This window comes from Acomys russatus, chromosome 13 (genome assembly GCF_903995435.1).
Source record: "Acomys russatus chromosome 13, mAcoRus1.1, whole genome shotgun sequence".
Taxonomy (NCBI): domain Eukaryota; kingdom Metazoa; phylum Chordata; class Mammalia; order Rodentia; family Muridae; genus Acomys; species Acomys russatus.
The window spans coordinates 12,786,449-12,802,048 of record NC_067149.1 but is presented as its reverse complement, the minus strand read 5'-3'; the positions used below and the strand labels follow the sequence as shown (position 1 = coordinate 12,802,048).

The window sequence follows — 15,600 nt, the reverse complement described above, 5'->3', positions numbered from 1 at the left end:
TTGAACTCTGGTCTTCACACTTGTGTGACAAGTGCTTTTACTCATTGAGCCATCTCCACAATCCAAAAGAGATCTTTTTAATGACTAAACTATCTTATTAACCCAGGCTTGTCCACCTTACACTCGAATAGCTAGGGAAGCTTCCAGTTAAGTGACCTATGCTTTCTCCCTTCTTCCTATTCTCTAAATTTAAATCTCCCTGAAACACGTTCAATGTGTTGCTTCAATACCAAAATATTTAATAAGTATCCCAATATCTTCTACCTCAAATCTAAACTGACAAGAGCTTTTCAAGGCCTTCCTTGCATATTTATTTCTAGCATAGTCTTCACTGCCTCCTACCATAAGGCCTTCTCTACGAACCTCTGCCTCTCTCTGAATGTTGCTGTTCCCATCCAGAATGCCATTCTTCCTCTTTTAGATGGGCATATTTAACTGTCCTCATCATTCAAAACTGTCGTCAAAACTACTCCATAAAGACTTCCCTTCCAGACCATTCTGTTCCAAACAAACTTTAGTATATCTGTAACTGTCACTCCAGTCTTATCTAACTAGACTATAAAAGGCTGCTGATATCACAAACATATTTATGCTTTTCTTTTTCATCACAAACTGCTAGCTACTCTGGCCTGACTACTACAAATCTGAAATCAACATAGAAATAATAAGTATCAGGGGCTGGAGAGATGGTTCAGAGGTTAAGAGCACTGTCTGCTCTTCCAGAGGTCCCGAGTTCAATTCCCAGCAACCACATGGTTGCTCACAACCATCTAGAATGTGATCTGATGCCCTCTTCAGAGCATTGTATACATAATCAATCAATCTTAAAAAGACACAAACAGAAAAAAAAAAGAAATAATAAGTATCTTTCCCCTATGGCATGCACAAATGGTTAAATATCACCAAACCATTTGTTTCTAACTTTTAAAACGTCTTCAGGTATATATTTCTCTGATGAGAGCGTATAAACTGCTTTATAAAACAATTACATTTTATACAGTTCCTTATTTCTGCACCAGAATCTAAATCAGTAAATACATAATGGATATCTATTCTGTGACACAAAATAAAAATAGAAAACTTCACAAGTTCTTTAAGATATAAATTTCCTCAACTCATTGTGACTGATTCAAAGTTCAAAATAAGTGGAAGAATTAGTGGTAGGCCCAGTTACAATAACAAAGAGCACTCGATACTCAGTCCAGAGCTTACAGATTACAAAGCGCTATGAATGAATTACTCCAATTTTTTATGAGTGGCAAACGGCTCTATCCCCTCTGGTGGAATAAGGCGAATACTACTGTATTAAAATTCAGCATATTTATCTGAAATGGATAAATTGCTATTTTCTGATTAAACCCAGGGCCTGTTTCAACATGTGCTCTGCCCCTAAACTACACTTCCAGCCCAGAATGATGCTTTCTTTTGCTAGAGTTAACCTAAAGACAAGAGCAATCAATTCAGGCTTTAGATTATTTCTTTAAAGCTGATAAATGAATATAAGAACAATAAAATGGCAGTGTTTTCAGGAGAAAAAAAATAACAAGCCAACTATGTAAGGCTCTTCAAGCTACCCTGCCACTTCAAGGCTAAAGCTTTAAATTAAAGCTTCTTAAAGGGGAGAAACATTCTCTTCTCCTCACCATTCTTATCTGTAAACGGCATTAAAAAAAAAAAAATCAATGTTTCCTATACAAGTATGGTTTTGTTTTTGTTTTTGTTTTAAGAAAGTGGTGGTGGTTCTTGCTCAAATTTACTAGCGGTTACTAGTGCAAAAATTTCCTGCTGTCTACACTAACCACACAAGTACCTTAAGCATATATTTTGGACTTTCCTCTCAGAATTTCCTGCATTTTACTCTATTTTCTGAGTTCATCACTACATTTTGAATCATTCTACTATGGAACTCTAGGTGCCTTCCCAAGAAACATTGAAAAATTATTGGTCCATACAAAAATCAGAAGCTTGTAAAGTAGCACTAAGATCTCTAGCTTAGAACAGGTATGTACAAAGCTGTAAGATATACTGTCCTTTGAAAGTGTATATAACAGATGAGTTTTATATTTTTATTCTAAAAATGTTCATACTTTTTCATGTAGCACTGTTTTAAGTACAACACAATTTATTAATAAATTTGATGCTGTAAAGTGGGATAACTAAAACTCAAAATAAATGGCATATATAGTATGCCAGGTAACAGGATGCAGAAAGCCTAACATTCATTTCAGTACTAAGGTTACTTACGATTACAAGTAAGTACTGGGATTGCAATCAAATTATTACTTACTTAATGCTTTGTTAACAGCAGCATATGAACAGAATTTAGAGAAAACCTGGGCGCTGAGCATCACTGTACAGCAATCTTTTAAAAAACACTCACCTTCAAATGACTACATTCTACGTTACACAGAGAACACAAATGTGGAAATATTCTTGGAGACGCTGCATAATAATCATTCATCATAGAAGGGGTTGGCAGTCTCTTCATTTTCTGGGCATCAGCTTGTGTAAACTTTGGTAGCCATGAAGCTTTCACAATCCCAAAGGGAGACCGAATGGGCAGGTCAGCCTCTGATTGGTAACTCTTTTTACTTCCTTTAGGTCCAACGTGTGTATCAGCTGAACTGATCACAGGTTTATGTGGGATCCGCTCTCGCTGGCTTAAAACTGAAATTAATTCAGATGAAAAGGATGGCTGGTTCACAGATGAAGTAATCAGAGACTGGCTTGTTGTCTGGCTAACTGTTTGGCTAACAGACTGACTGATGGATTTTACAGGTTCAAGGACTGACTGTCCTGAAATGTGTAAGCCTGACATCTTGGTTCCACTCTCAGCTGGGAAAAAAGACTGATTGGAAGACTCACCAGGGAAGTCCATCTGATGAAACACATCTTCAACAGGAAACACAGAATTACATATCACATTTGGAGTGGAAACAGTTGTGCTCTGCTGAGACCGAAATTCATTCTTGATCTCATCAGTTGGAACTTCAGGATCGTAAATACGTACTTCAAGTGGATCTTCTGTATAACCATATTTGCTTGCGTGCCCATAATCAATCACATTACTTGAAACAGCTTCATTACCAAGTGTTTCCTTACTCCTGCTGTGAGAAGGTAAATTAGGTAATCGGCGCCTCATTTTTCGCATTCTTATATCCCTCAATATTAATGGCATATTTTCAGGAGTTAGCTGTTCATCAGGATAGCGACTAAGTTCTTCGAGGTCTTCATTTGATAATCCAAAACTGGCTAAGATACTTGAGGCGCTCTCTTTTGTGTAGCGGCTCTGTGCTTTAGCGCTCTGCTCTGTAGCCTGAGCTCCCGCGCTCTGTGTGACCCCCACGGGGGGAGTCACGGGAGGCTCGTCATCCCACCGACTACCGTGCGGCTTCCCCTTCTTCTGTTGTGCTTCATGAAAATCCAACTTTTCTTTGGCTAATCTTGGATCAGTTCGGTGTTGAGTTACCTGAACATTCATTCTCTGTGGCCCCATGTTCTGATAAGATTCATGACCAGGAAATCTGTGTGGAATTCCACGGGCTCTCCCTGCTGGGTAAAATCTTGGAAGACCCATAGATCCAGGCCTCACAAATGGTCCAGGAGGCCTCATCCCAGGAGGATTAGGTGCTCGTGGCCTTTGAAGTGGAAAGGTCCCTCGAGGATTAAACCTGGGTCTCGACATGGCTACTTTCAAGAATGCCTGATTTAATAAAGTATAAGGTGGTGTTGAACCATGTGAGGCAACGGCATTCAGCTGCTGAAGGGCCAATTGAGTCTTAATCTGAGCAAAGTGCAAAGGAGATGGGCCCAACAGAAGTGGGTTTGCAATGCCCAGGCTCAAGGAATTCACAAGTGGTGCGAAATTTTCCAAGAATAACACAAAGCTGAAAGTTAAAACACAAATATTAGATCATTTTAACTCAAACTACTTCATGAAGTGGGTTCTACAGCCAGAGTAAAACATTCTGAAATCAAGCCATGATACCATTTTGCACTGCATATACTTTAAGAGTAAGGGCTTACAAAGATTTAAATTTTCCCCTAAAACTTTCTCTTCTCTTCTGAATCCAGAACACAAACCCCAAACCTCAAGCCAGAGTTCATGTACATTGATTGATGAGCAGGATGAGCTGTGCTGGGTGCTGTCCTAGGTGCTGAGATGTAATTCACAAGTCTTTTACATAATCTTGAAAAAGATTGAGGATTTATTTTGTGCTTTTATACTGAAAGAAAAGATGAAGGCATTAAGACTCTTAGCAATGAACACACACCAGTATGTGCATGATTAGACATATGAACAATGAAAGAAGTGCAGCTTTAACGTTTTATTTAGACCCATTTTTATAAGACACATTCTTCCTTGGGATCAGCCTTCACATCTACTAAATTCCACATGGCAGTTAAACTATACTTATATTCCTACTATTGAACAGTTGCTTCTGGTAAAGAATCTAATTACAAAGTCTAACAGAACAGGTGCAATGGCATGGAATTCTTTATAACATACAACATACACAGGTAACAGTGATTAACTTTGTAGACAATGTCCACTTTTAGCTGCTGTTTTAAGTACTTTACATGAATTTACTCATTTTGTTCTTATAAGTCCAGAGATATGGATAGTTTTACACTGAGAGGATAAGTAACACTCTTATGTGCTGCTGGGATTTGCATTCAAATCAAATTCAGACTCAATTTAGCCCCACAATCCATGTTCACAACCACTAATGGGGGTGAACAACACTGTCCTGCAGGTCCCAGACATTAAATTTGCTAAAAGTGGTTACCAACCAATCTCACATTGCTACACTGCCCAGTCTAACCAACGTCAGCAAGAAGCAGGACTTCAGCTAGCATTCAGGACCAAGGTCAGCGACCATAGTAAATGACTTTTTAATTATTTTTAAAATGTTTGTGTATTTAATTACATACATGTAAGTATGAGTGCCTAAGGAAGCTAGGGGCATCAGATCACCCTAAACTAGTTAGTTAGCAGTGTTTGTGAGCTGCTCTACACGGGTGCTGGAAAAACCTGAATTCTCTCCCCAGCCTCAATTTTTGATAGGTTCTGGTTCAAGCCCTCATGCTTTATTTATGGTTGTTAGTAACTTATTTGGTTTATATTCTCCCTCATCACATCCAACCATTTTGCATACTGCCAACACATTTTTCCCCCTCAGAGCTAAGACCTAATAAAGAGCTCTACCACTGAGCTACCCCCTCACCATTTCTTTAACTTCTGTAAAAGGACTCTTTACCACATTATTCCTACTCAATATCTAAGAGGATCACATCTTTTTATTTCCTGGCTTTATATGTAGTGTTCAACCAATCTAGCCAATCTCTCTACCTTTGTAACTTACCAGGTATTTATTCCAGCTAAGCTTTTACATCTTTTTAATTGTTCCCATTAAAGCAACAATTTGCCCTGGTGGTGACTTACTTGATTTTATTATTATTCTGCATGGTCTTCCAACAAATTTTCATTGACCACTAAGGTCAAGTGAGTCTCAAAATCCTAATTATTGCTTGAACCACTTTTATTATCTCTAGCTTATGTTTTGTGCTGATAAAATGCATGCTCTTTCCCAACAATGCAGCATCAAGTGAAGCTATATGTTCATCATAAGACTTTTTCTCCCAAGTATATAAAACCCTATTAAGAAAAACCTCAAATATTTTTAAAATTTTATTTATTTTATGTATGTGAGTGCTCTGTTTTCATGCAGACCAGAGGAGAGAATCAGACTCCATTAGAGGTGGTTGTGAGTCACCATGTGGTTGCTGGGAATTAAACTCAAGACCTCTGGAAGAACAGCCAGTGATCTTAACCACTGAGCCATCTCTCCAGCCCCAGAACCTCAAGTATTAAAATATTTGCAAGATCACATTCAAAGTAATCATTATTAATGTACATAAATTAAATTTTAAAGTTTTGTATGCATTGATCTATGTGTGTGTGCGTGTTTGGGTATGAGTGTGGGTATGTGTTGGCCACACCACAGATGTGGAGGTCAGAAGACAATCTTAATTGTTAGGTTTTGCCTTCTACCTTGTTTGAGGCAGGGTACCTTGCTGTTTACTACTGCATATGCCAGGCTGGCTGCCCCAACCTTGTGGGGGTACTGTTGTCTCTACTTCTCATCTCCCTGAAGGAGTTCTGAGGTTACAGAAGCTGGATATCACACCAAGTTTTACATGAGTTCTGGAGATCTCAACTCAGATCTTCAGGTTTACGTGGGAAGTGTTTTACCTACTGAGATATCTACCTAGCTCTCAAATTTCAAGTTAGAATAAAACATAAAAATAAAAATTGCAGCAAGTCTAGGACAGCCAGGATACAAGAGAAATCCAGTCTCAAAAAACCAAAGGAAAAAAATAAAAATTGCTAGGGAGGTCGATCTCTCTGAGTTCGAAGTCAGCCTGGTCTACAGAGTCCAGGACAGCCAGAGCTACACAGAGAAACCCTGTCTTGAAAATAAGTAAGCAAGTAAATTGCCCAGGCCATGAATTTACCAACAGCAGATCCAAATTCACTATTTTAAAAAGGTTATTTGTAGCTGGGTGTGGTGGGGCACACCTTTAATCCCAACACTCTGAAGGCAGAGGCAGATGGATCACTGTGAGTTCAAGGCCAGCCTGGTCTACAAAGTGAGTTCAGGACAAGCAGGGTGACACAGGGAAACCCTTTCTCGAAAAACGAAACAAAACAAAACAAAACAAGCACTGCTCGGGCAGTTTTTAATCTAGTTAATCTTTTAAATTTTTTATTTGGGTGTGGCATGTGTTTGGAGGCTTTCCTCAATCATTCTCCACCTAACCCATCTTTCTTTCTTTTTGAGACAGGGACTCACTGTGTATGTAGTCCTGGCTGGCCTCAAACTTAGAGACCTATCCGCTGCATCATGAATGCTAGGATTACACACCCCTACAACCTTAATTTTCAAGAAGAGTCTCTCATTAAATCTGAAGCTCACCACTGTGACTTGCCAGTGACCTACAGGGATTCTCCTGTTTCTGTCTCCCTAGCTCTGGATTTTATAAATGTATTCTGCTGTACCTGTGTGCTATGGATTAAATTTAGATCTTCATGTTTCCTCTACAAGCACTTTACTGACTGAGCCATCTCCCCAGGCCCTATTCTGAATCTTTCTATACCATCTTTCCCAGCTGATGAAGATTGCTCTTACACTATGAGAAACACAAACTCTTTCCTTCTTGCCCCAAGTAAAACACAAAGGGTACAGATTTATCAGCCATCTAATTACTGTATGTAACTATGAACAATTTTAAACTGAAAAGAATTACATGTAAGCAAAATCCTCTGTATTCCTAAAGTACCCAGCATTCTGGCCTTACAGTGATATAAATGATAAATCCATAGAATACAGACAGCAGACATTTTACAAGCTGTATTCTTCAAGACCACTGATTAAAAATTAAGTTATGTGCCTAACAAGAAAATAACTCTTCTGGGGCTGGAGACATGGCTTAGCATTTAAGAGCACTGGCTACTCTTCCAGAGTACCCAAGTTCAGGTCTCAGAATTCAAATACATGTCAGTTCACAACTATCTACAACTCAAGGGGATCTAGTACTCTCTTCTGGACTACACAGATACTACATGCATATGCATACAGTCAGGCAAAACACCCTGACACAAAGTAAAAGTAAACCTTACAAAAAAAGAAAACAAACATGTATTTTGAGAATGATGCTGATAAACCTGAAAACGTAACAAAACAGGTACCAAAATACAAACATAAACTGGCATTAACATCCAGAAAATAGCCAAATAAAAGTAAGATAGCCATTATAACCTTTTAAAATTTAATTCTAAAAGCTCTGGTCATAGAAAGGTTTGTTCACCCAGAAGAAAGTATGGATAGCCAACTTATGAAATCATTAAACAAACCTGGAAAAGCTAACCTAAGTTGAGCTGAGCTTTTAATTAACTTCTTTGAATACCAATATAATTAAATATTGACTTGTTTTGCTTTGTTTTATTGGTTTTTCAAGACAAGGTTCTTCTGTTTAACAGACCATGCTGTTCAGGAATTCATTTTTCAGACCAGACTGGCATTGGACTTCAGAGATCTGTCTGCCTCAGCCTCCCCAGTGCTGCTGGAACTAAAGGCATGTGCCAAGACAGCCAGCACACTTTTAATTTTTCATTCCTAACTATGTATCTATATCTAATGCATAAAATAAAAAGCAGCCAATAAAATCTTTACTAGTAAAATCATTGTCAAAAGGCAGCCATAGCGGTGCATGGCTGCAGTCCCAACTACTTGAGAGGCTGAAGAACAAATAAAATCACTTGATCTCAGTAGTTTTAAGGGCAACACAAGACCATCTGAGAGCTCTCCTTACACTCAAAGGGTGAAGACAGAAGGACTGGGACAAATCCAAGGCCAGACTAGGCTACAGGGAGGGAGCTTTAGACTAATCAAGGATGCAGTGTGTGAACTTGCCACTTATCTATTGATCATAGAGATTTTTATATTTTCTTTTATTTTTGTGTATGTCATTAAAAGAGGATTTACATCTATTATTATTACTATTATTATAATTTGTCTTTTCAAGACAAGGTTTCTTCTCTGTGTAGCCCTGGCTGTCCTAGACTCGCTCTGTAGACCAGGCTAGCCTTGAACTCACTGAGATCTGCCTGCCTCGGCTATTGAGCACTGGGACTAAAGGCATGTTCAACCACTACCCAGCTCATCAATATTTTTATTTTTTATCTTTTCGTTTTTTCGAGATAGTGTTTTTCTGTGTAGCCTTAGTTGTCCTAGACTCACTTTGGACAGGTTGGCCTCCAATTTACAGCGATCACCTGCCTCTGGCTACCGAATGCTGGGATTAAAGGCTATGCCACCATGCCAGGCTCCAAATATTACTTTTTAAACAGAATTTTTAAAATGTGCATTTGTGTATGACTCTGTGCACATTAACTGCATGTGCCCACGAGAGCAGAAGAAGGCTTAAGATCTGCTGGAACTGCAGGTGGACGCTGGAAACTAAACTCAGATATGCTGAATGAGCAGCAAGTGCCTTTAACCACTAAAACAGCAAAATCTCTTCAGCCAAAAAAGTATTACTCTGAAGTTATTCCACAGACAAACATCCAGGGCCTCAAGCATACTAGTTAAGAGCTGTCCTAGCCAACTACTGTGTCCCCAGTCTACCTGCTGTTTCCAACTGACATTTTAATCACTATTTAATACTTTTCATAACATATTATTTAATGGTAAATCGTTCAAATTGTTTTGCTTGATGAATATCAATCTTAAATTCTTTTCAATGTCCTATAAGAACAGAAGCATATTACTCTGAAACAAAAATTCAGTTATATCAATCATAAAACAAAATTATTTTAGAAACTAATAGCAATATCAATAAGAAGGCTAAGGTACTTTGCTGCTAAGTCTCACAACTTAAGTTTAATCCTCAGAACCTATAGGGTAGAAGGAGAAAGGCAACTCCTGGATGTTATCCTCTGACCTCAACACAGACCTCATTCACAAACATACACACAAAATAAACAGATACATTTTTTAAAAGAGAAAGAAAAGAAACCAACAGCAGAAATTGCTATTAAAAAAAATATTGCCTTTAGATCCCATGATGTATTTGAGATGTCCACTTCGATTAAAAACAAAAAACAAAAACAAAAACCAAGAACTGCCTATTATTTTAATATCTTTCAGGAAAAAGGGGGTGTTGGGATGGTCTGATGTATTTTGATGCTAATTACTAAAAAGCCACTCCACCTGGACAGGGCAGCTGAGATAGGTGTGGCTAAGATTCCCAGGCTTACAGAGACATAGACACCCTGGGGAGAAGAGAAAAAGAGAGGCGCAAGGAAAGGGAGAAGAAGGCCATCATGGGTGAGGTGGAAGAAAAGCACTTGGGCAGCGTGGAGGGAAGATTCGGCCCAGATAAACAACATTAGCAAGTATTTGGGATTATGGATGGGAGGTAGCTTGATAGAAGTTAATAGAAACAGATAGCATGGGATTAGGGCAGGGATACCTGCCCCATTACAGGAAGTAGCCTACAGGACTGATATCTGCCCTGCCCCAGGTTAACTAAGGCTATTTTAAAATATAACAGGTGTCTGTGTCTTGATTGAGTGCTAGCGGGTTTTACTGATGTAATAATAATAGATATAGGCCTAATAATAAACAACTGTTAGAGCCGGGCGTGGTGGCGCACGCCTTTAATCCCAGCACTCGGGAGGCAGAGGCAGGCGGATCGCTGTGAGTTCGAGGCCAGCCTGGTCTACAAAGTGAGTCCAGGATGGCCAAGGCTACACAGAGAAACCCTGTCTCGAAAAACCAAAAAAAAACAACTGTTAGGCCCAATGGATAAAGTAACAACAACAAGGGGGCCTCATTTTTGTTGTAAATACCAATAAATCTAAAATTTCTTAGATTCTAGAACAATCACCAAAAGTTAATCAGCCGGATCATGATGGCTCCTCTATATTGATCACAAAAGAATTTACACCAACCCCGTACACTTAGAACAGTAAGACTGCTCAGTGGGTAAAGGTTTGGTTCCCAGCACCTACGTGAAACAGATCACAAATACTTATGACTCTACCTTCAGAGGATCTGATGGCCTTTTCTGGCTGCTTTCAGGCACCTGTACACACGACATGAACGTGCACACACACACACACAAATAGATCCTTAAAAGATTTTAAGCCAAAGATCAGTTGCTACCATGCAATGCTAGAGACAAATCACCATAAAACCACCTACTAACAACTCTAGATAGCAGTAATCTAATGGTTATTATTCCCAGGAAAAACAGCTTTAAATTTTTTTCAGTAAAATAAACAGATAACTTTTTTTTTTAGGAATATATTCTACATAAATAAATTCATCTCCATAACATAACATTAATTTGATTATATATGATGCTCTCCTGAACAAAGGCAGAGAGTCTTACCTACCTTGCCATCCTTAATAAACACAGTATATTAGGTCTGGGAAGATAGAACAGTAAGTACCAGGACCTGAGTCTGATTCCCAAAGCTGGGTGTAGTTGTGCACTGGGGAGACAGACAGACAAATATAGCTTTGGGGGCTCACTGGCCAGTCAGCCTAACCTACTTTTAAGTTCCAGACCAGTAAGAGACAAGGTCTCCAAAAAAGAGAAAGGTTGGGCTGAAGAGATGACTCGTTGCACTACACAAACATGAGAACCTGAGTTCAAACCCCCAAACTCAGTCAGTGCTTCGGGGGATACAGACAACAGCATCATTGGAAATTGCTGGCAACTAGCTTAACTCTAGGTTCAGTGAGACCTCACTTAGCCATAATTACAAAATGCTGTTGAGAATTGTATTTACCACCTTACTGAGAAAGCATAAGACTAAAACCAGACAAAACCAGCACATTACAAAAAAGTAAGACCAAAGGTAAAGAACACTGAAGGTTTGCTTCTGAGATGCAACTGCACTCTTGTCTGACCTTGTGGTTATATGTAGCATATGGACCAAAACCTGTTTCCATCTGCTGCCTAACGTGGGTTCCAACATATTAAAGTAAGAATACTTAACTGCGCCTTAACATAGCAAAAACCTTAAGAGTACGTAGAGTATGGTCCTCCACCTGTGGGCCATGGCCCTTTGGGAGTTAATGACCCTTTCAAAGGAGTTGCCTATCAGATATTCACAAATCAAAACACTGGCAAAATTAGTTATAAAGTAACAATCAAAATTTTATGGGGGCTGGAGAGATAGATGGCTCAGTGGCTAAGAGCACTGACTGTTTTTCCAGAGAACTCTAGTTCAACTCCAAGCAACCCCACATGGCAGCTCTAAACAGTAACTCCAAAATCTTCATACATTCAGGCAAAACATCAATGTACGTAAAGTAAACACAAATAAATTATAAACAAAGAAAGTAGTTTTATGGTTTGGGGGGTCACCAAAACACAAGGAATTGTATTAAAGGGTCACAGCAATAGAAAAGGTTAAGAACCACTGATACTGTATCTTTCTTTTTGGAGGGAAGGGCATTATCCATGGTTACAATGACAGTAGAGAAAACCAGCCACTTATAAATGGTTAATAACACAAAGAGGACATGGGAACATCAATAGGACATCTTTTGTATGCTTTTGACCTTAGAGGTATGTGAAATTAAATCAATGGGGATGGAAAGGGAAGAAATATCTAATCTTAAAATAAAAAAATTGGTAAAACCATAATTTACACGAATAATCACAATCCACTTAAGGGGGAAAAATTAAGGCAAGTAAGTTACAAATCTGTTATTCAATTTAAGTATGCTCAGGCTTGGTAGAACTGAGGGAAAGAGAACAAAATTTTATTATTTTCAGTAACATGGAAGAAACAATTCCAAAATAATTTATCATTACTGAATTGAACAAATAAGTAAATGTTTTCAGGGTGTTGGGAACCAGGGCTGTTACTGTGGAAGACAAAACAAATAGGAAATGGGAGGAAGAAATAGTGAATTGAACAGTAATAAAAATCTATAAAACAAATTAACTGTTGGGGGGCTAGAGAGATGGCTCAGAGGTTAAGAGCACTGACTGCTCTTCCAGAGGTCCTGAGTTCAATTCCCAGCAACCACATGGTGGCTCACAGCCATCTAGAATGTGATCTGATGCCCTCCTCTGGCCTGCAGCTGTACATGCAGGCAGAACACTGTATATATAATATAATTTTTTAAGTTAAAAAAAATTAACTGATGGAGAAAAGGAAAAACTCTTCTTTTTTAAAGATGTATTTATTTATTATGTAGGCAGTATTGTCTGCATGTACACACACACACACACACCAGAAAAGGGCACTAGATCTCATTGTAGATGGTTATGAGCCACTATGTGGTTGCTGGGAATTGAACTCAGGACCTTTGGGAAAACACCAGTGCTCTTAACCTCTAAGCCATCTCTCCAGGATAGAGAAAGCTCTTCTTGAGTGCTGAGCACCAATTGATAACTGGAGAGGAGAAGGTAGAATAGGAAAGTCATCATTTTTAAGCTATCAATAAAGAATATCTTAAACAGGAATCCTGAGCAAGTGTTATAGCCAGAATGAGTGGGTGATGTGCAGGACATTTCTATGTCTTCGAATGTCTCTTAAAACAAACACTTCCAAAAAAAAAAAAGAGGTTGTAGCTCTGGGCATGGTGGCGCATGCCTTTACTCCTAGCACTTGGGAGACAGAGGCAGGTGAATGGCTGTGAGTTCGAGGCTAGTCTGGTCTACAAAATGAGTCCAGGACAGCCTAGGCTACACAGAGAAACCTGATCTCAAAAAAACAAAACAAAGCAAAGCAAAACAAACACTTTAACCACCATATAATGAAGGGCTCATGTACATATGGCAAGTCAGATCTAACACATATAGTCAGTATGTGTAATCAAGAATACCAGGCAAAAGAAAAATAAGAAATAGTCTGTGAAAATATTCCAGATTAAGGAAGTATAAAGAGACATAGTAACTACATACAGTATCTGACCCTAGACCTACCCAATACTTCAGGGTAGAAAAAAAAGTCTATAAAGAGCACTAATGGATAAAACAAAAAACCAGAATACAAACTAAAGAATTTTATCATTAAATTCATTGACATTGATAACTATACTATAAAACTTTTTTTTTCCTTCGAGACAGGGTTTCTCTGTGTAGCCTTGGCTGTCCTTGAACTCACAGTGATCCACCAGCCTCTGCCTAGAGTGCTGGGATTAAAGGCATGTGCTATGCCCAGCTAAAACATCTTATCTGTACAAGATACATGCTAAGTTGCTAAGTATTTAGAGATAAAGAAGCACAATGTACAAAACTTATTGTCAAATAGTGAATAAGAGAAAGAACTCATATTTCTGCCACTTAGAGCTTAAATTCACACAAAATTAATGATCCAACATTTTATGTCCCACACTGGACTATAACTTAACCTAGGTCAAAAAGATTACAAACAAACAAAACAATAGACAGAAAACTTACAATATAATAAAAGACATTCGCTGCAAATTTTTACTTGGCCCTTCTTTTTCTACACCATGTACTCTCCCTAACTACTGACTATTAGTCAGCCAATTACAAAATCCATAATAATCTAATGTTTGGAGAAATTCCCACTGATTTATACATACCCACCCAGGCTAGGAGGAGTGCCAATGACTGACTTCATACAAAACTGGTTTACTCCCATAAGTAAAACTTAACACTATAAACTAACTTTAGAGAGGCAGCGCAAAAAAATGTCTAAAAATTTAGACCCTTGCATAAAGAATCTTGACCCTATATTCACTGTTTTGATCTGATTCTGCAGTTTATTAATAATGTAGCAAGCAGTATGTGATTTTAAAATGGAAATTTTAAAAAATACTTAAGGATTACTCTGCTGAGCACTTGCTGTTCTTGCAGAGGACCCAGGTTTGGTTCCCAGCACCTACACAGTGGCTCAGAACTGTCAATAACTCCAATTCCAGGAGAGCCAGTCCTCTGTTCTGGCCCTCTGAGGCACTGAACACACATAGTTCACAAACATACATTCAGACAAAACGTTCATATAAGTAAGTCAGAATGTACTGTGAAGATTAATTAAAATTATAGCTCCTGGCACACCACAGGTACTCAACATTAGGTAAGTAAGCAAAATGCTTTTAAGCAGATAGGTGTTGTTTTATTAAGTTCTAGACAAGGGTAACTCCTGAAAACACTGTATTAGAAACAGTAATTGTACACTTCTACTTTTCTCTCAGTAGTTCCTAAACTGAGATCTAACAGTTCCTGAGCAATTTTAAAACACATTTTACTCATTTGAAGACGAAGGGGGTGTTGGTGTCATGCTGTTTGAGTGGATATCTGAGGACAACTTGGGGGAGTGTGCTATCTCTTTCAAACAAGGGTTGTGGAGAACAAAGAGATTGTCAGGCTTGGCAGCAAGCAACTTTACCCATTAATTACACATTTAAAGTTACATCAAAATGCATAGATTCAATATTGATGAATCAAAGTATTATTCTTTAATATGTTTCTTGGATAAATAAAAAGCAGCTGAGGAACTTACAAATGAACTTAAAAGATGTATCAAGCACTTATAATAATAAACAAACTACTCCAGGTACACATCTTACTTTTTATTTTTTTATTTTCTGGTTTTGTGAGACAAGGCTTCTCTGTGTAGCCTTGGCTGTCCTGGACAGCCTGGCTTTGTGGACCAGGCTGGCCTGGAACTCAAAGAGATCCATCTGCCTCTGCCTCCGGAGTGCTGGGATTAAAGGCGTGCACCACCACTGCCTGGCTTACAATTCTTATTTTATTTAGAGTTTGACGTCAAAAGAATTAATACCTGCATGTATGGTAGAGGGGAAGTTTCAATACCAATTATTAAGAAGTCATTAACAAACTAATAAAAAAATTTAATCTGGTAACAGGCATTTATAAAAAAGCATTTGGGTGGCGGAAGGAGAGGAACCTGGAATTTGAAGTCAGTCTGAGCTACCTAGCAGGACCCTGTTTTGTTGTTGTTGTTGTTTTGTTTTGTTTTTTGTTTTTTGTTTTTTGGTTTTTTGAGACAGGGTTTCCCTGTGTAGCCTTGGCCAT

General features: G+C 38.4%; 1 protein-coding gene across 1 annotated transcript in view; it reads right to left on the bottom strand.

Moving 5' to 3' along the window:
- Znf638 (zinc finger protein 638) overlaps positions 1-15,600 on the bottom strand; it is a 104,200-nt gene that overhangs the window by 52,517 nt on the left and 36,083 nt on the right. Inside the window, exon 2 of the mRNA XM_051154818.1 lies at positions 2,381-3,887. Within this exon, the coding sequence (XP_051010775.1) occupies positions 2,381-3,887 (1,507 nt within the window). The remainder of the gene's footprint in view (positions 1-2,380; positions 3,888-15,600) is intronic.